The following is a 21,704-nucleotide window of genomic DNA, read 5'->3' as shown; positions in this document are numbered from 1 at the left end:
CATGTTACAAATTTGGATGAGTGTAAGTTTTTACAGGGACGACATAAATGTTAGCAAGTTGCTTTTATTTAGAATTTTATCGTCAATATATTTTAAATTTCAGCTCATTCGGATCATAAATGGATTTTTGGCGATTTTTTTTGAAGGACCACGTACTGGCCCCCAATACCCCTAGAAAGCTGAACAACTGTAAATTAACTCAAAAAAAATCAGCTTCCCGAGATACCGAATTATTTACAAAAAAAAACCGTTTCTAAACTACTGTGTGATGTAGAGTAAGTTCGGGTAATGTGGTATAGGCGGGTATTGTGGTATAGCTGCTTTTCTCCAAAACTAAGAGCATAGAGTAGCGGTACCAAGCTTAAGAGTTTTATGATCTCAAAAAATTAACATTGGGTGAATGTACTTCATTTTTGCAGGTCATGGAAATAGTCAGTTGTAAAAAATCAGCATTATCTTGTGGTAGACTTTTTTTGTGATCTGTTAAAAATTAAATTTTTCTAAAGTCACGTGTTTTAAACTGCATTAATTTAATTTTAAAGTCAAATAGGAATATTTAGTGTATATGTTTAATTTGATAATAATTTATGTGGTATAGCTAAAGAATTTCAAGCAAATAATATGCCAAAGATATGTGAAATATGAAAATGGGCAGCGGAAGATTTGAAGAACGCTATCTGAGCTATTAAAAACAACAAATGGACATTTTTTTCGCATCAGTCATTCAATGTCTCCTACGAAGAGAAGAATGTATCGAGGAGCTTCTGGTAAGCTTGGTCAGCCGCCAACTTTAACCGAACCCATTGAATATGATTTAAATAAAACGCAACTCATTTACAAATTAAAATAGTATTAATCGGTTATGTGGTTTAGCATACAATATTAACAGAACATGGTATACCACATTACCCGCCAATTTTTTCAATGGCTTGTTTATGGGCCTTTTCTCTTTTCCCCAAATTTCTCTAAAACTTGTACTTAAAAGACTTTTTTACTTTCATGGATGTAAACCTAACACTTGTAGTAGAACACCAGCTAAGAACTGTTCCAATCGAATTAAGATTTTAAAAATTATAGTCAAATAAAAAATAGGTATACCACATTACCCGAACTTACTCTAATTACAATAATTTCGAAAAAAAAATTTCGACGCAAAAAAACATTGAGTTATTGCACGGTGCTTTCTTAAAAAACTTCGGTGATACTAAATTTAGTTGAAAAAACTGTCAAGCGGGGCACCCGGCGAGTTTACCTAATTCGAGTACGCTGAATCCAGTGGTGCTAACCGACTAGAATTTTTTTTAATCTGCGCAGTCGTTTTAGAAATATACATTTTTTTTGGCTGCATTTTCCAATTTTTTTGCCGTTTTTCCTATAAAAATATTATTTTTGCTTAAAAAAAAATTTTTTTAAATCGACTGTGCATATTAAATAAAAGTTTGGGCCTTACTTAAAGGAAATTTTATTGCGGAATTTCGGTTTTTTAATTTATTCAATAAGCTAATCCGTTTTTGAGTTACGCGAATATACAGTGAGTGTCACTCAAAATCGTACAACATATTTTTTTTTAAATATTATGAAATTATACAGGCAATAATAGGTGATTATATAAAAAATTAAAAGTCATTTTATTAATTGGAACAAAAAATATGTATTTCAACAAAAAGGTTAACAAAACCTCAATTCGTTAAAAAAATATTGATGAAAATTAAAGAACATCACAAAATTCATATTTCACTTAAATTCGTACAATTATATTAAATTATAACTAAAACTTTAAAAATTAAAAAAAATGTTAATATTAAATAATCCTAATACTTTGTAGGGTATCATTTGCTATTTTTTAGTGCCTTTACGATTTTAAATGAAGCGTTGATATTCTGGGCACTGACAGTCTTACCCAATTTTTTTATTTGTGGATAAGAGCAATTAAAATTATACCCAATTTTCTGATAGGTAATAGCACACACAATATAAAAATAGCATTTTAAAATATTTCCAAAATATCAACTTTCTAAAACTAATGAATAAAATTTGACTACGATGGTGTACGATTTTAAGTGACATTCACTGTATGTTATGGAACGTCTTCCATTTTCGAAATAACGGTATATCTCGAAAACAAGAGCTAACCTAAAAAAACGGTTAGCACCACTGGTTAGCCGGGTGCCCCGCTTGACAGAAAAAAGTGTTATTTTTACTACAAAAAGTAATTGTAATACGTTGGACACCTTTAAATAATTGTCTTATAACACTTATACATTAGGGATATATATTTTTACATTTTTTGCAAATATTCAAATTGGCATATCATAGTTGAAAGAGCATTAAAAAATATGAAAAACCACGGTATTATTTTTTCGCGGTTTTTAAAAAATTTCACGCACCAAACGCAATAATGTTTTTTTTTTTTCATTAAATATTTTCAATTATTTTGAAATACAATATATTTTATTTTAATAATAACTGCGGTCATAATTCAAAAGATCGTTTTTATATAAGGGACAAAAAAAATATGAAATTATTTATATAATTGTTAAGAGAAAAAAAATTTGGTTTATTTTAGAAATTGGTGTTGGTGCGTGATGTTTTTGATTCCAAATGACAGAAAAAAATCATTTTAATTATTTATACAACATCGGCCTTCACGTAGTAGTATGACAAATATGTTGCCAAAATTAGTTATATACCTATTATACATATGTACATTACTCAACAACAAAAATGGTTGTGTTTTAAAAATAGTAACAAATATATCGATCGGAATTGAAACCATTCCGAACAAAATGTGTGATATCACACTCGTTGCCTAATGAAAAATGGATTTTTTTCTCGCTGTGCAAACCACAACCATTGAAAAGTGGTTGTAGAATGTCAAAATAACCATACGGTTTCATATTACTTTTTTGAGAACTGTCATTTGTTTCATGTCCGTAATAATCTGTGGTAAATAATTTCACAATATGTATATAAATTAATGTACTTGCCTGTTAGTGTCATTTTTATAAAATGGCGTTGATAATGTTGTAATATCAGCAGTAGTGATAGTAACGTTTTGTATGGAATTTGCTAACTTGGACCAAAAATTAAATAAACTCGAGGTACCCGAGTTGTAACGCAAAAGTGTGTATATTTTTAAAGTTCTTGGAATATCAACACTTTCTTCATATAGTAATGGTACAATTTTGCGTGTTTTATGTTCTATTGGAAAATGAGAAAAATCAAAATTAAATAAATATAAAATTATAAGGAAATTTATTATTACTAGTATTTACATCGTGGCAGTAATTAATTTGCATTAAATTGATTATAATTAAATTGATCAAACCATTTTTTCTCATAACATTATTTTTTAATGAAAAGAATTTTCATTACTAATTATTTCAAATTTTGTTTTATTACTTATTTATTATTTAACATATAATTCTACAGTAGACATTCTTTTAACAAACTCGTGTCTAAATTTTTCAAATCTTAAAACACATGCAAATATTTTAAAGTCGGATCATGTACTTTCAAAATATGACATATTAAGTTCCCTTGTATTATCGAGGAGACTGGTCAGTAATCAGAAGCTGGGAGGAATATAAAATTAGGTGTCAGAACATTCTTAGCAACGAGAAATCTCTGATATTAATTTTTATTTATTGTATCTTCATTATTTAATGAACTAACAATAAGTGGTTCAAATCTTATATCTAATATTATTACATAATTAGTCTAATTAATTATTTAATTAGTGTTCATGGTTGTTTTGGTTAAATTGGCATTCTTCCTTCTAGATTAGGTCTGCTGTGTCCCTCCTTCTTAATCGAGTGTGGCCACGGTTATCTAATATGTTGCGGGCCAGCGGGTTTGGGTGAACTTCAAGTTTTTTTAAATATTTTTGTACGTTTTTCGAGATTTCAGTTTTTACAATGGGCACGTTTAGATCTTTCTGTATATTCGCGTTTTTGATATACCAGGGGGCAACTGTGATCATTCTTAGAAACTTGTTTTGGCGTCTTTGGATCTTTTCTACATTTGACGCTGAGGCCGTGCCCCATAACTTTATGCCATAACACCATATCGGTTTTATGATCATGTTATAAAGTAGAAGTTTACAATCTAAACTAAGCGTGGAGTTTCTGCCAATAAGCCAATTAATTTGAATTGATTTCAATTTCATTTGAGTCAACTTTGCATCTATATGACTTTTCCATGTAAGGCGACGATCGAGATGTATTCCGAGGTATTTCACTTCCGATTGTTGAATTATTGTTTGGTTATTGATATGAATAGGGGGGCATGATTCTCTACGCAATGTAAATGTAATGTGTGTACATTTTTGCTCGTTGACTTTAATTTTCCATTGTTTTAACCATTTTTCTAATTCAAATATGTGGTTTTGTAAGTAACGAGACGCTTCTTGAGGGTTTTCATGAATGCTTAGAATAGCAGTATCATCAGCAAATGTTGATGTATGAGTGCGATTGTTAGTTGGCATATCAGACGAATACATCAAATATAAAAAAGGTCCCAGGATACTGCCTTGGGGGACTCCAGCTTCAATGGGTTGTGCAGTACTTAAAAAGCTTCCCTCTTTAACCTTAAATGTTCGACCAGTTAAATAGCTTTCCAACAGCTTATGTGTGTTTGCCGGTAAATTTTGACTCAATTTGTATATTAATCCAGCATGCCATACCTTATCAAACGCTTGAGAGATGTCGATGAAGAGTGCAGAACAATATTTCTTTTCTTCAAACGCTTTTCTCACCATATTTACAAGTCTATGGGTTTGTTCGATAGTACTGTGTTTTCTTCTAAATCCAAATTGATGATTCGGAATACAATTGTTTTCAGTTAACATCGGGTACAACTTGTTCATAAGTATCTTCTCAAATAGCTTTGATATATTAGACAATAGGCTGATGGGTCTGTATGATTCTACTTTTGTGTGATCTTTTCCCGGCTTGGGTATCATGGTAACCAGTGAAACCTTCCATTCTGTAGGATAATATTCAAGTCGTAATATAGCATTAAAAATAAAAAGAATTATTTTTATTGCTATCCGGGGTAGCTCCATAAGCATCTTGTTGCTGATCTTATCCATACCAGGCGCTTTCTTGGGATTTAAATCAGCAATAGCATTTTCGATCTCTCGAATCTCAAAACGTAGGGGTACGGCTGCTCCAAAATAGGGTGCAACAGGTGGCAACTCAATTGCTTCGTTTGATGTGTTCGGTGTAAATACTTTTTTTAAATGATTAACAAACAGATTCCCTTTTTCAGTATCATTTCTTGCCCAACCACCACTTGAATTTCGCAAGGGGGACTTACATATAACGGGTCTTTTAAGATTTTTTGTTGCTCGCCATAATGAGTAATCCGATTGCGGGGTTGCGTCCAAACTTTCTAAATATTTATTCAATGATTCCATTTTTCGAAATTCCAAGAGCTTTTTAAGTCTTTAAGCTTTAAGCATCTTTAAGCTTCTTTAAGCTTCGATTTTAGTTGGGGGGATCTGTGCAATTGCCATTCTCTTCGAAATCTTCTTTTTTCATTTAAGAGCCGTTCGACATCTGCAGAATTAATTCTATTATATCTGAATTGTCGGGGGGTTTGGGTAGCATGTTGAGCAGCCATTCTGAGATTTTTATCGAAATTGATAAGAGAGTGATCGATGTTTTCTGGTGTTCTTAGCGGTATGTTTTCCGAGCAATGTGTACTGTGGTATTTTTTATATTTGAGCTAATTTATTCTTGTGCCTGCCATCGCTAAATTACCAATCGGGGATACAATTTCTAGGGGGCTCAATAAAGTAATAATAGTGGGTGAGTGATCTGAAGATAGTTCCAGCGAGGATTCAATTTGAATCATTTCTCTAGGGATATTTTTCATCACGCTAAAATCAATAACATCCGGTATTTTTCGTGGGTCAGTAGGCCAGTAAGTAGGTTGGCCGCTCGAAAGCACATGCAAACCCATTTTAGAAATTGAGTCGAACAAAACACGACCTTTAGGGGTAATCAGTCGTGATCCCCAGAATGTGTGCTTAGCATTATAATCGCCAGCAGCCAGGAAACGGGGGCCTAGTGATTTAAAAAATCTTTTATATTGACTTTCTGTAATTGAGAATCTTGGGGGTGAGTATATCGATGAAATCACTAAGTTTCGATGAAAATCTTCAAGACAGATTGTAGTAGCTTGAAGATAATCTTCGCAAAAATCACACATTAAGTAGTGTTTTATTCGAGCTTTTATTAAAATTGCCGAGCCTCCGCATGCTCTACCTCTGGGATCTTTGGTGTCATATATTACATATCCATTTATTCGAAAGGAACTTCTGGGCGTCAAATGAGTTTCAGAAACCAGCATTACATCAATTTGTTGGTTTCTTAAAAAATATTCGAGTTCGTTTTTGTGTTGGCGTATGCCGTTTGCATTCCAAAAACATATTCTTAGGCAGTTCATGGTCTGTTAAGCACAGCCTGCAATAACATTGATTGCATCTTAAGCATTTCTTGCATCATGTTACTCATTGAGTTTGTAAAGTTATTTACCGATTGCACAAGAGTTTCTATTGTAGATTCTAGTCGGGTAAAATTGAAAATTGGCGTTTGTTCTCTTACCTCTGGGTTCATATTTTCGTTTTGGGGTTGACGGACTTGCGGCTGAGTTTGGTTGTTTCTAAGTACATTTGCATATGTTACTTTGTTGTCATATGTCTGTTGCAACGGGGGGTAGTTCAAATTGATGTTATTTAATGGCTGAGCGGGGAAAATCTTTGGTTTCTGGCTTTGTGATTTTTTAACAATTGAGTAGACAGGACAACCCCTGTAGTTTGCTGTGTGGTGACCTCCGCAATTGCTGCATTTTTTTATTTTAGGATCATCTTTAGATTTGTTACATTGGGATGTGCTATGCAACTCCCCGCAAATGACACATACTGGTGGCAATTTGCAATATGCCTTGGTGTGTCCATATTCTTGGCAATTCATACATTGAACGGGGCCAAATCGTTTGTGTGGTTCTTCTACCGTAATTTTACGATGCAATAAGTACTTCAAGTTATATATGGAATGTGTTTAATTTTTTTTTCAGGTTTATGTTACCGGGTTCAAGTTCAACACGGAAGAGTGGTTGGGGTATTTTTTCGCGATTTCTAATATTTATCACATTTTTTGTCTTATAGCCTTTATCTTCTAAGCTTTGCTTTATTTCGAGTGGTTCAACATTACAGTCAATACCCTTTATTACAACTTGTAGACCCTTGCTTCCTTTCAGCTGATAAGTGTAAAAACTTTTCTTTTGAGTTTCAAAATATGTTACAACCTTTCTATAATCGTTTTCACTATTGACTTGTATTTTAGTTTCATGAATCGTGCCTTTCTTGATTGGGATTACGTAAAAAGAGTTCTCTCCTATTAATGAGATCAGGCTCTGAACCAGTGGATTCGAATTATTTTCTCTCAAGTAAATGGGGGGTGGTTTTGTAGAATGGGTTTTATTTTCTGGTTCATTAGTTTCACATTCCAGAATAGAAAAACGATTTTCATTGTTTAGTCTATGAGGTTCACTATACTTATATAATTTGGCCAAGGGTGCCGCTTTCGAGGACTTGGGACTTCGTGCCCGTTTTAATATTGTAATATACCGATCCATTCCAACCTGTATTTGGGATTTATTATCATTATTTAATGGTTGACTAATCTTGGGTACAGCGCCGCTTAATGGGTTAATTTTATTTGTAGTTAGTGTGGTGGATTTCGTATCTGAAGCTGATATAGCTAGCATACTTTCAGGCATAGATAAAATATTTTTATTTTCTGATTGAGTTGAATTTTCTTTTGTTTGACAATCATTAGTTGTTGTCAATGCGGGGGAACAAGAACGAGCGCGGTTAACAGGTTTGGCGGTTAAAAACATATATATATTTTTTTTTTTCGTCTACATTAACTGTAACGTATGCATTTCTGCCGTTTACACTTAACCTTCGCTCACTGTTTTCGTTGAAGATACTCATTTAAGAGTATTTGTAATTACTTTCGTTAACACTCTTGATCTTTATTTAATAGTCAATGCACAAAAAAGGTTCAAAAAAAGAAAAAAATATAAAGAATTTTTTTTTACTTATTTGTCTTTTAGTTGTTGTTTTGATTTTTTATTTAATAATATTATTAAAAAAAAGCGTCCTTTCGCGTAAATAATAAACAGGTGATATTTATATTTATTTTCCGATAGATACATAAAAATAACGAGTTAACTCGGAGTTAAAATAAACACGTCCGAACTGAACTAGAACTGAACTAGAACTTGATATTAATAAAATGTTAATTGGTCAAACGAAAATATCAAAGATGTAGGGATTTTAACTCGAAAAACCAATTCAAAAGTATTTTGTGGCTGTTAAATAATCTTATTGATTTGCAAATCAATAAAGACCAAATTGAATCGTGATCAAAATTTATTGCAATTCAACTCAGGGTTCTAAAAATATTGGAAAATAAAAAAAGACTTCATCTAAATGGTGCAATTTTAAGAACTGGTGCTGAAAAGGCGATATCAATGGCGGATGTATTTGGGAATGCACATACATACCATTACTTCAAATAATTCTTCACCTACGGACACAGATTTCATTCATTATATTAACGACAAAATTCTTGATAGATCAAACTTGGAACGTACCAATTAATCTGAAGTTAAGTTGTGTATATTTTTATTGAAATATAATAAAGCCGATTACTTTTTTTAAAATTTGAAGTAAGCTTTTTAATTATTGTTTAATAGGCGGATATTTTTCGACGATTTTTAAGAAGACTAAAGTAATCCCAATTTATAAGAAAGGAAAGGATCCTAAATTACCTACCAGCTATAGACCAATCAGCATTCTAAGTCTATTCGATAATGTATTTGAGAAAATAATAAATAAGAGAATTCTAGACATTTCTAATCAAAATAATATTATTAACCCTCAACAGTTTGGATTTCGTAAGAAGCATTCTACTGTACATCAACTAAAAAGAGTTAATTTATTGAAAGTAACACAGGAGAACTGGAGTTATTTTTCTTGACATCGAAAAAGCCTTGGATACATATGGCACGATGGACTAGTTTTTAAACTTATGTAATACAGTGCAAGCTCGGTATTCGCGACTACCCATTATCGCGACGGCCCAGTTATCGCGACGGCTTAATTTTTAACATTGCAGGTTCTATAATCGCGACAGTTTACGAAAAACGGGTTCTATTTTCGCGACTTTTATCTATTTATTCTATAACCAGAAAAGGAAAATCCCCGTCTTTTGGTGTTATAACCTTTTTTGATGATTTTGATCTTCAATTTTGTTGGAAAAGTTCAACATAGTTTAAAGCCAACTATTTCTCAAAAATTAAAGATTTTAAAAATATTAAATGTGGAGATTCATAAGTCTTCTTTACCGCATTACAAAACAGGAAAATTCATTAAAAAAGTTCGTACAACAGAAAATGGCCCTGGCAAACGTTGCTCCTCAAAGAAAGCTGTGTACCCAAGAATGGAAAAATGTTTTATAAGTGGTTTGTAAAAAAATATTCCAATATCAGAAAAAAAGACAGTCATTTGTATTTCAAAATTTATCAAACCAATTCAGGTTTCAATTCCAATGAAAGATGGTTGAAGAAATTTAAGCGTCGACATGGAATTAGATTTTTAAAAATTACAGGCGAGAAATTGTCTTCGAAACCTCATCTTATTGATCAATTTGTCGAATCCGGTTTATATTATAGGATGCTTTCAAATCACACTCTTGTCACATGTCATGAGAAAACGGCTCCCGGAAGTAAAATATGTAAATAGCGAATGTTGACATAACCAACTGTATTCAAGAAGAGTTTCATATACAGTGTGAGGGAGAGATAAACGAATGCGTCAATGACTTCACGTCATTAATTATTTTGGCTCTGGATCATTCAAGGATCGAGATCTCTAGAAAGCCAAAAATGCATATTTCCAATTCAGATATTGAACGATTGCTTCTCGAAAAGAGAAAGCTTAGAAGAGAGTGGCACCAAAATAGATCACCTGCTGCAAAGCAGAGGCTGTCCATCGCTACTAGAAGACTGAAGAGAGCCCTTTGTTTAGAAGAGGATCGCAGAAACGAAAGATACATTGAGAGTTTGACGAATACTAAACATACGAACTTTTCTCTTTGGAAATCCACACGTAACATCGAACCACCGGTAGAGGGAAAAACTCCGTTGAGAAAATCTGACGGTAATTGGGCAAGAAATGCTAAGGACAAAGCATTAATTTTTGCCGAGCACCTACGTAATGTATTTAAGCCAAATCCACCCAACAATGATTTTGTACTGGAAAATCCTCCTGTTCATGAGACAGCGGATGATCATATCAGAGTAAGTCCCGAGGACGTTCGAAAAGTTATCAAAATAACATAAATACAACAAAATCTCCAGGATATGACAAAATTACGCCATCCATGATTAAAAACCTACCGAATATAGCTATAATCGTGCTATCTGTATTGTGTTCTGCGATCATTAGACTAGGCGTTTTCCCAACTAATTGGAAAATTGCTCAGATCATAATGATACCTAAACCAGGAAAAGATTTAACAATGTCGTCTTCATACAGACCTATAAGTCTACTGCCATGCATATCAAAGTTATTTGAGAAAGTATTGCAATGTAAAATTATGCCATACTTAAATATCCAAAATATTATCCCAGTTCATCAATTTGGTTTTCGTGAACAACATAGAACCATTGAACAAGTTAATCGATTGACTGGAGAGATCAGAAAATCTTTTGAAAATAAAAAATACTGCTGTGCTATCTTTTTGGACATCGCCCAGGCCTTCGACAAGGTGTGGCATAAGGGGTTAATTCACAAAATTAAGTGTCTACTGCCACCAAGTACGCATCGATTGGTGGAGTCATACATATCAGACCGAGTTTTTAGAGTGAAATATTGCGATTATGTAACAGGAAATTATGAAATTAAAGCTGGTGTTCCACAGGGAAGTGTTCTCGGACCAACACTTTATTTGATATATACTTCTGACTTGCCTGTGTTTGATAGACTTACCATATCAACATTCGCTGATGATACGGCAATACTTAGCTCACATGCAGATCCGCAGGTAGCTTCTACGAAATTGGCCAATTATCTGAGAGTCGTGGAGATATGGTTGAATAACTGGAGAATACGAGTAAATGAACTCAAAAGTAAACACATCACATTTACTCTCAGAAGGGGTGACTGTCCACCTATCACACTAAATAACATAAACATTCCACAGACAGATACTGTTACATACCTTGGTATTCACTTGGATAGACGACTTACTTGGCGTCGTCATATAGAAGCCAAGAGACTTCACATGAAGTTAAGAGCCTCTAGCCTTCACTGGTTACTCAATCACCAATCAAAATTAAGCCTTGACTATAAAGTCATCCTGTATAAATGTGTTTTAAAACCAATCTGGACATATGGAATCCAATTGTGGGGAACGGCCAGTAATTCCAGTATTGAACTTATACAGAGGGCCCAATCGAGAATTCTTAGGACAATGACAGGTGCACCTTGGTACATAAGAAATGAGAACATCCATAGAGACCTACAAGTACCGTTAATTAAAGATGAATTCAAGAATTTCCGTGAGAAATACATCATGAAATTGTGGAACCACCCGAACCCGCTTGCAAGACATCTCACACAGACCCAAACAAGATCAAGGCTTCGTAGAGCCGATCTACCACCCCGCTAAGATGTGGGCCATATGAACATCAACGCTCCCGTCAGAGAGCATTTAGTTTTAATTTTAATTATAAGATTTTATTACTTATTGTCAGGCCTAAGTAAGGCAGATTCGATAAATAAACGTTAAAAAAAAGAAGAGTTTCATGTGGAAAGAATGAGGAGCAAATGGAATTATCAGATACGGAGTCAGAAGATTTGTACGATAGTATAAATCCAATGATTCATGAACGACAACAGCACTATATGAACTACGTGATTCAATTCTAATTTTAAAATCTATATACAATTTTTCAATACAATTTTGGGTTCTGTTATAACGAAAATTCAGTTTTCGCGACAAGTCTGGTTTTTAATTAGTCGCGAATACCGAGCTTGCACTGTACCTTCAATTATCCAACTTACCTGCAAAATATTATAAAGCGTCTCTTCCACAAAGGTCGGTAATATGTTCCCTCAAATACTTTGATAAATGGAAAATAAAAGTAGAAAATTGCAGATAATACAAAATTAATATCTGAAAATAATACACAACCTACACCCCAGATATTCTACTGATTTACTGCATAGGAACTTTAACCACATAATGTTTAATTCATTTGCAAGGGAACGATATCATTTAATGAAAAATGCAGAACGTCTACATATTAAATAATAATTAATTTGATAAATAACCACTAAGAGCTAGTTTCTTACCTGTCAGTAAAACATATCTTAACATGATGTTATATTAGCCGGGATTTAACCAATGATTGTGTTTCTCACTAATGGATTGCCATACTAAATTGTTCATATAAATATGGCAATACTTAACATTTTATAAGAAAAAGCAACCGCGTACATAACTTTTTTTTGTAAATTTTAACTTTCTAAAAGAAAAAGTGACATTAAAATATATAAAACTAGTTGACCCCCCGGCTTCGCCCGGTAGCATTTACTAATGTTAGTTCTCCAACCCACATACATCTGCCTGTTTTTATTAATTTGCAAATAAAATATATAAATTTGTACTGCATACTTTGGTGAGCTTTTTTATCACAGTTGACTGGACTCAAAAAAAAAATTCAAGTTTTACCCGGAATTTTTGAATTTTTTTTCTTTTGTAAATTAGAAGCTTTTAGTTTCATGTGGAGCCGCTTGGCTTCTGTGTGCCGACGCCAAGTAAGACGTCTATCTAAATGAATGCAAAGGTATGTTACGTGGTCAGACTGTGGGATGTTCTCACTGTTTGGTGTCACTGGTGGACAATTTCCTCTCCTAAGTGAAAACGTTATGTGCTTGCTTTTAATTTCGTTCACTTGTATTCTCCAATTTTTTAACCACGTCTCCACGTGCCTGAGATAATTATCAAGGTTTCTAGATGCTACATTTAAGTCCAGATGAGAACTAAGAATTGCAGTGTCATCTGCAAAGGTGGAAATGATTAATTCTTCGGACTCGGGCAAGTCTGAGGTGTATAATAAGTACAGGGTTGGTCCTAGAACACTTCCCTGAGGTACACCAGCATTGATCGCATAGTCGCTTGTCACATAATCGCCGCATTTTATCCTAAACAAGCGATCCGATAGGTAAGACTCTAGTATTTTGTAAGTACTAGAAGGCAGTAGGCATTTAATCTTGTGTATTAGACCTTTATGCCATACCTTGTCAAAAGCCTGGGCAACATCTAGAAATATTGCCGAACAGTACTTTTTTAGTTCGAAAGATTTTCGTATCTCTCCAGTTAGGCGGTTAACTTGCTCAATTGTTCCGTGATGTTTACGGAATCCGAATTGATGATCTGGGATAATGTTTTGACTATTTAAGAATGTTAAAATGTTCCCTTGGATTATTCTCTCAAATAGTTTAGACAAGCAAGGCAATGGCTAATAGGTCTGTAGGATGATGCCAATGTCAAATCCTTTCCTGGCTTGGGTATCATTATAATTTGGGAGATTTTCCAATCATTCGGAAATACTCCTAGAGACAAGATCGCATTGAATAATACTGTGAGCACAATAATTGCCACATCTGGTAGGTTTCCAATCATGGAAGGTGTAATTAAATCATAACCTGGAGATTTTCTTAGTTTAAGATTGTCCTTTATGATCCTCTGAACATCTTCTATACTAACATTGATTAGTTCGGAGTCTGTTCCTATCCGAACAGGTAAATCCCCCAATACAAAATTATTTGATGGGGGGTTTGGTTGGAACACATTACTTAAGTGTTCAGCGAAAACTACGGCTCTATCCTTTGCACTACGTGCCCAGGAACCATCAGATTTTCTTATCGGACTTTGACCCTCTACCGGTGGCTTAATATTCCTAGCTGCCTTCCAAAGGGAGAAGTTTGTGTGCTTAGTACTGGTTAAACTTTCAATATAGTTTCGATTTCTGCGATCCTCTTCAGACTGAAGGGCTCTTTTTAATTTCTTGCTTGCAATGGACAGCCTTTGCTTAGCAGCAGGGGATCTGTTGTGTTGCCAATCTCTTCTACATATCATCTTTTCGAGGAGGAGTCTATTAATTTCTGCATTAGGAATACACATTTTAGGATTAGGGGGAATTTGGCACTTAGAGTGATCCAATCATTAATATCTTCCTCACACTGTATGTTACATTCAGTGTGGATGTGGATGTATGAGACGATTGATATTGGCCGTAGTAGTGTAGTATAACGGGAGAATGGTCAGAAGATAGTTCATGTGATATTTCTGCAGTAATAGAGTTTCTGTTTATATTCCTTGATATGGCAAAATCTATTAGATCAGGTATTTTTCTAGGATCAGAAGGCCAATAAGTGGGCTGACCCGGTGATATAAAATCTAAGCAATTTTTTCGATCAACTAGAGTCCTGTACAGCTGTCTGCCTTTGGGATTCATTAATCTGGAACCCCAATATGTATGCTTAGCGTTGTAGTCACCACAAGCCAGGAAACGATCTCCTAGTGTATTAAAAAATTCTTCAAATTGTTCCTTAATCACAGAAAATCGTGGGGGACAATATATTGAGCTTAGAGTCAAATCTCCAACTCCACATTCTAAGCAAATGGATGTTGCTTGCAAATAGTTTTTGGAAAATTTTTCTAGGGTATAATGTTTTATCCTATTTCTAATTAAAATACCAGTACCACCGTGTGCCTTACCATCAGGATGATTCGTGGGATGAAATATAAAACCTGGAATATGAAAATTATATTTATTTGTTAAATGAGTCTCCGAGATTAACAATACATCTATATTGTTTTCGTTGATAAAGTGTGATACCTCAGCTTTGTGCTGGTTCAAGCCATTTGCGTTCCAGAAACAAATTTTTAAAAAACTCATTTTCTTGTATCATTTGGTTCTGGGCTCTCAAAAGCTCTTGTATGGTATTTTGCATGGATGTCATGAAATTAGACATGTTTTGGTTAAGTGAGGTTATGTTACTTGCAAGAGTATTTAATACATTTTCTAACCCTCCCGAATTTTGGGGGAAACTAGGTTGTTTAATATCAGATTTTAAAATATTTGCATATGAGACGGTTCCAGACTGAAGTGGAACATCCTTATTATTTTTATTTGGAGTGGGAACTCCAGAAATTGGCGGATAGGAACTGCAGTTCAGATTTACTGGTTCAACTATTTCGCCTCTTAACCCCTTTTTTCTATCTCTTAATCGTTTCAACAATACTTTATAAACTGCGCACCCGCGATAGTTAGCAGAGTGATCGCCGCCACAGTTTCCGCATTTTCTAATGAGACCTTTCTTTATAATATCACATTCTGTTGAAGAATGCAGGTCTTCGCATGCAACACATACAGTTCGTAAAGTGCAGTAGTTCTTCGTGTGTCCAAATTAATGACAATTTCCGCATTGTACAGGATTATTACGTTTGATAGGTTCCTCAACTGTTACCCTGCGATTTAACAAATACCGTAGGGAGTATATTGGATGGACTTCATTACCTTTTAATTTTCTGTCATCAGGCTCCAACTCTAAATAGTGGTTGGGGAATTTTATCTCTATTGAAGATATTGACCACAATTCGTATACTATAGCCTAATTCATCCAAGGCCTCCTTGATTTCGTTTGGCTCTACACTGGACTCTATACCCTTAATTACCACTATCAAGCCTTTACTGCTTTTCAGCTGATAAGTGTAAAAAATTTTCTTGTTATTATTTAGGTATTGAGAGACTTTTCTGTAATCGTCCTCAGTGTATATAACGATTTTTGTTTCTTGCACACCTCTTCGTATGGGAACAATATGGAAATTATTTTTACCAATAAGTTCAATAAGTGTTCTCACTAATTCATTCGAACTGGGTTCGCGAAGGAATATTGGAGGTGGTTTAAATGATTTTTGGCTAGAACCATCATTAAGGACATGATCGTTATTTCCATCTTCACTTAAGAGCGCATAACGATTTTTTAACAAGGGATTGTCGTTGGTCTTTTGTTTCTTTAATGAACTTTCCACCTTTTGAGGGCTTAAATTTCTTTTATTTATACATAAATATCTAAGCGTACCTGGTGTTTTTGTTTTAACCTTTTCGCCTACAATTTTAGGTATAGCACCCTTTGATGTACCATTGTTGCTACTCACGCTTCCCAGAGGGTTAAACACTTTAGAGCTCTCACTAGAATTTATTTCTTGTGGTTTATTTAAAGCTTGTGTATGCTTGTTAGTTGTTGTTGTTTTAAGTATGGGCATTGTTGTTGCTTGAGCTGTGATTTTATTTGTGTTTTCTTTTATGCCACTTTCTACACAAATGTTGATTGGTGATGTTAGATGTATATTGTTAGTATTATTTGAAGGTAGAGCAAGAGCGAGCTCTCTCACTAGGTTTAGCGGTTAAATAGTTTTGGTATAATTTATGTCACTTATGCATTGAACACATTGAAGACAGCAGGCTACACGACTACACGAACACAAATTCTGCTGGCTGGAGTTGTAGTCGTGTGGCAGCTACTGAATTATTTTAAAGACGACAGCTACAAAGTAAACAGCTGATTTATAATTCAGTGGTGCCACTTTAATAAAAAATAACCATACAAAATTCCAAAGTAATTAAGATTTAAACAATTATTTTGAGTAAACATATATATATGGTTATAATTAATTATGTACCTGTTATTAATTTACATCAATATGGTTATCAAAAACTTCTCTTAATTAAGTAAAAAATATATTTTTTTTAAGCACTCATTTGATTTACATTTTTTATTATATTAGCAACACTATTTCTGCTTTGTAGTTGACAGAAATAGAAATTAGTTTAATTCGGCTACAGCGGCAAAATCAATCGTGTGGTCGTGTAGCTGTGCTGTCGTCAAAAGAATCGTCTTCATATAAACGTGTGTATTCTAATTTTGACAGATTGCAGTTGGTAGCCTGCTGTCTTCAATGTGTTCCATGCATTATATTTGTTTTCATACTCTCCCCGCTGAGAAATATATAGGCATTTCTACCATTCAAACTGAGCCTTGTCTCATCTTGAGAACTCATATGCTCTTTTAATTTAAACTGTTATAATTTATAACAGAACAATAATAACACAAACAAACAAAAACACTTGTTAATTTTTTTGTTGCAATTTTTGATATTTTCATTTTAAATGTTTTATATATTATTGTTTTATCAATTTTCTATGTTTTATACACAAATAAAAACTTAGGCCCTAATTTTGTAAATCACTTCACAAAGTGATATTTATATGGAAAGCAAAAACAAAATTTCAAAAAATTTTAAAAATTTGTTTTTGTTTTATATACAAATTCTTAACAGAACAAACGCACCAAAATTCAAACGTTGATTTGCCTTTCATAATTTGAAAATTTTGTATATAAAACAAAAACAATTTTTTAAAATTTTTGAAATTTTGTTTTTGCTTTCCATATAAATATCACTTTGGTGACGTGATTTACAAAATTAGGGAGTAGTATGGAAGTGGGGAGGCAGATGAAAATCTGCGTTCCCATTTGTTTTCAGTGAAGAAGAAAATATTTTTTTTTAAATTTTTGGGGAAGAAAATATTTTTTGCAAACTTGCAGAATGGGAAGAAAATATTTTTTTTGAAATTGTGGGGAAGAAAATATTTTTTGTACAATTGCAAACTTGCAGAATGGGAAGAAATTATTTTTAGTGAAAATTGACACCAATATATTTATTTTGTATAATACATATGTATGTATGTAGTTATGTTAAAAGTCCATACAAAAAAATGTTTAACAGGTAGACAATTATTTGCGATTTTAATCACTTCACAAAGTGGAGCATGGAGACAATGTTTACATATGTAACCTAAATTAAGATTTTCTCAATTTGAAATATTAAAGAGAAATTACTAATTCTTTGGAGATGAATTGGATTAGATATAAATATAAATGATGGAAGTAAAATTATTTTAATTGACTAATAAGACTTTTAAAAGGTGGAACAAAAATGGAATCTAGTAAAATTACAAATTCTTATATTGTTGCGGCTTTCAATAAATTAAAAGCAAGACCATATCTAGCATCAAAAGATTTACTAACATCAAAGCCATATAAGGTATTAAATATTTTCCGCCATAAGAATAAATATGGAAATGTGGTGATGGCAGAGCTTGATGAGGGGATGTTTTATCTTCCCAAACGATATAATAATTTGGAAGATAAAGTAATAGATGAATTTAAAAAGAACCAATTTACTTTAACGAGAAAGTTAGAAAATGGTTTATATGTTTTGGAATTGGAAAAGCTAATCAGTGAAAATCCCACTGGAGAAGACGAACTGGGAGAATTTTTCATACCAAATTCTCAATCATTTTTCGGTTGGGAAAATAGAAAAATTTCAAGAAATTCTTAATAAGGATAATTGGTTTATTAGTATATAAGTATCAACGTTTCTTAAAAATAAATTAATTCTAAAAATAAAGCTTTATAATAAAGATGTCACATATAAAAATTCAACAATTTCTTCAAGATTTTGATGGTTTAATTTTTGTCGATCATCAACAAATATTGGAACAGTATTTGGCACTTATTAATAAAAATGGAAATGAAGAACCTATACCATCTAAATATGGATTACACTTCAAAAATTGTTCATGGTCGAATGATAACACAAACGTTGGTCCTGACACTTGCAGTTGTAGAAAACATAAACTACTTATAAGCAAAATAGATGATATTATAAGAAGATATTATTTATTATCTAAACGTCTAAAATAAGTTAATGTAGAAAATATTTTTAATATCAAATATGTTAATTTTAAAGCAAAAATATATTAAAAAATTATAAATAATGCAACATAAACAATTTTTTGTTTTTTGTTAATAATAATTTCCTACAATTTTAAATTTGGATAAGCTCTTGTAAATTTTGAATTTAAGAAATAATTTTAGTAAATAAAAGACAGTCTATCAAGAAAAAACATATTCAGAATTATGGATACATCCAACAACTTTAAAATTGGATCAAATTATACTTCAAACAAGGACCAAATTGAAATTCAAGAAATTTTAATACTGCCACCTATATATAGACTTTCCACTATTCCTTGCATTGCATGACGGCCAGGATAAAATTTTATTGGAAGTTTTACTAAATGTGGAAAAAGAACTTGAAATAAAAACAAAATAATATATATTTTTCTTTCTTTTTATTTTCTATAAAACAAATAAAAATATTTATATAAATTTAAAACTAACATATCATTTTCATGTAAATTAAAATAATTAAAAATATTTAAAATTTTATTAAAAGTTAAATTTTTACATCTTAAATAAATAAAAATACAACAATAAACACCACAAAACATTGAAGTTTCACTTTGAATTCGCATATTATTGTAGACAAATGTTTTAGAATTTCGATTTAAAAATGAAATAAATGGTTTAATTGGAGGTTGACCTGCAGAACAAAAAAATTCTGCTGGTTTATTTTCAGGAAAGTAAAAAGCGACCCAATGCTGTCCAGGTTTATAAGATGGATCAGTGTTGGCTATGTAAAATGAAGGTTTTGCAATAGGTGTTTTGGGTAAATTTGTATTTTGTACAATTATTTGAATTTAAAGTATTTATAATATTTATTGAGTTCATAGCGTTTGAATTATAGAGCGAGACTTATCAATTTCCAGTATACTATCAAATTCGCAATATACTAAACAGGTAATTGCCTCCGTAATCGGTTTTCCAAAACGTCCTTCTATTCGAATAGTTCCTTGATTTATTAAATTTCCACAATTCGAGTTATTATTATGATCTGGTGTTAAATCGAAAGATAGTAAAAAATATCCGTTATCAAATAGTTCTTTTGTTATTTGATGATCTTTATCGAAATGATGAATTCCAGTTCCTTTAAATAGTGTTTGATAACCTCGTGTGCTTATTATTCCACCATTATTATAATTAAATTCAATAGGCTGTGCTGGAAATTGTACTCCATTAACAACCAAATTAAATCTTTGTAAATTAAAATGTTGAAAGTTATATGGATTTTCTTTTCTATCTCCAGTATATGCTTTGTTAGATACCATTCCAAAAATTAAAAAGTTTGGTAATTGCCCAAGTACAACATTATCCAGAGATAATGAATGGTTTCCAGGATATATAGTGAATGTCTTCATTTCTACTTTTTTATATGGGTAAATTGCATTTTTTGATTGTAATACATTATGATGTGCCATTAAAATATTATTATTAATAACAAGGTGATTTATGTATAAATTAGCTTCATGTATTTTTATTTGAGATTCATTTTTATCTCCATCTAATATATAGAAATCAGGCTTCTCCAAATTTAATGTAACCTTAAGATCAACATTATTAAGTAAATATTTTTGTTGATTAAAAACATCTACATGAAGTTTTCCAAAAAGCTCTACTTTTTTTCTATCTTTGAATAGTTTTTTTCTTTTGTCCAATCCAGAGTTTTCTTTTTCAATTAATGAATTAATTTTATTCATATCAGCAGCCCAACCACATGATTCGATCTATATATTTAGATATTAAGTGTTGATTTTTTAACAAATTTAAAATAAATGAAGATTTTCCACATCCTGAGGGACCACAAACCATCATTGTGAATGGATATATAAACTGATGAAACATGTTTACACTTTCATAAATAACATTGAAAAGAATCAAAGCAATACATTCTTATTATAAATATGAGTAAACAAATTCTCGTCAATGAACTTCATCATCAAGCAAGAAAAAACTTTAAACAACGTCGATTTATACAAAGGGGCATTTTAGATACATGGCAAATAGACTTGGTGGAGATGATACCATTTGCAAAATATAATAAAGGTTTTAAATATATGCTTACTGTAATTGATGTATTTTCAAAGTATGCATATGCATTACCATTAAAAACTAAAACTGGAATAGAAATATCGAAAGCATTAAAACATATTGTAAAATTAAATAAAGGAAAATCTCCCAAAAATATACATTCAGATCAAGGAAAAGAATTTTATAATAAACACTTTAAAGCTCTTATGAAAGAACTTAACATTAATCATTATCATACCTATTCTAATATGAAGGCATCAATAGCAGAACGATTTAATAGAACATTAAAAAATAAAATATGGAAACAATTTAGTATGCAAGGAAATTATAAATGGATAGATATATTAGATAAATTATTGGAAGTATATAACTCCTCTTATCATCGTTCTAAAAAAACAACACCCAATTCAGTTAATAACATAAATGAAGAAAAACTTTTAAGAAGTGTGTACAACAACTTAAAAATTTTCAAAAAAGGAAAATATAATATAAATGATTTTGTTCGAATAAGCAAATATAAAAATGTTTTTGAAAAAGGTTATACACCAAATTGGTCTTCAGAAGTTTTTAAAGTAAACAAAATTTATGTTACAAATCCTATAACCTACCAGCTTGCTGATCTAAATGGAAATATAATAAAAGGCGGATTTTATGAGGAAGAATTATTAAAAACTAAAGTTCCAAACATTTTTTTGGTCGAAAAGGTGTTAAGGCGTCG

The 21,704-nt window shown here is 32.1% G+C and overlaps 1 protein-coding gene across 1 annotated transcript in view; it reads right to left on the bottom strand.

The window, feature by feature from the left end:
* The window catches only part of Myd88, a 169,051-nt gene that overhangs the window by 1,650 nt on the left and 145,697 nt on the right, over positions 1–21,704 (bottom strand). Inside the window, exon 5 of the mRNA XM_065511439.1 lies at positions 2,988–3,201. Coding sequence (XP_065367511.1) covers positions 2,988–3,201 — 214 coding nt within the window. The remainder of the gene's footprint in view (positions 1–2,987; positions 3,202–21,704) is intronic.

The sequence above is a fragment of the Calliphora vicina genome, chromosome 5 (genome assembly GCF_958450345.1).
Source record: "Calliphora vicina chromosome 5, idCalVici1.1, whole genome shotgun sequence".
Lineage (NCBI taxonomy): Eukaryota > Metazoa > Arthropoda > Insecta > Diptera > Calliphoridae > Calliphora > Calliphora vicina.
This window is presented reverse-complemented; position numbering and strand designations above follow the sequence as displayed.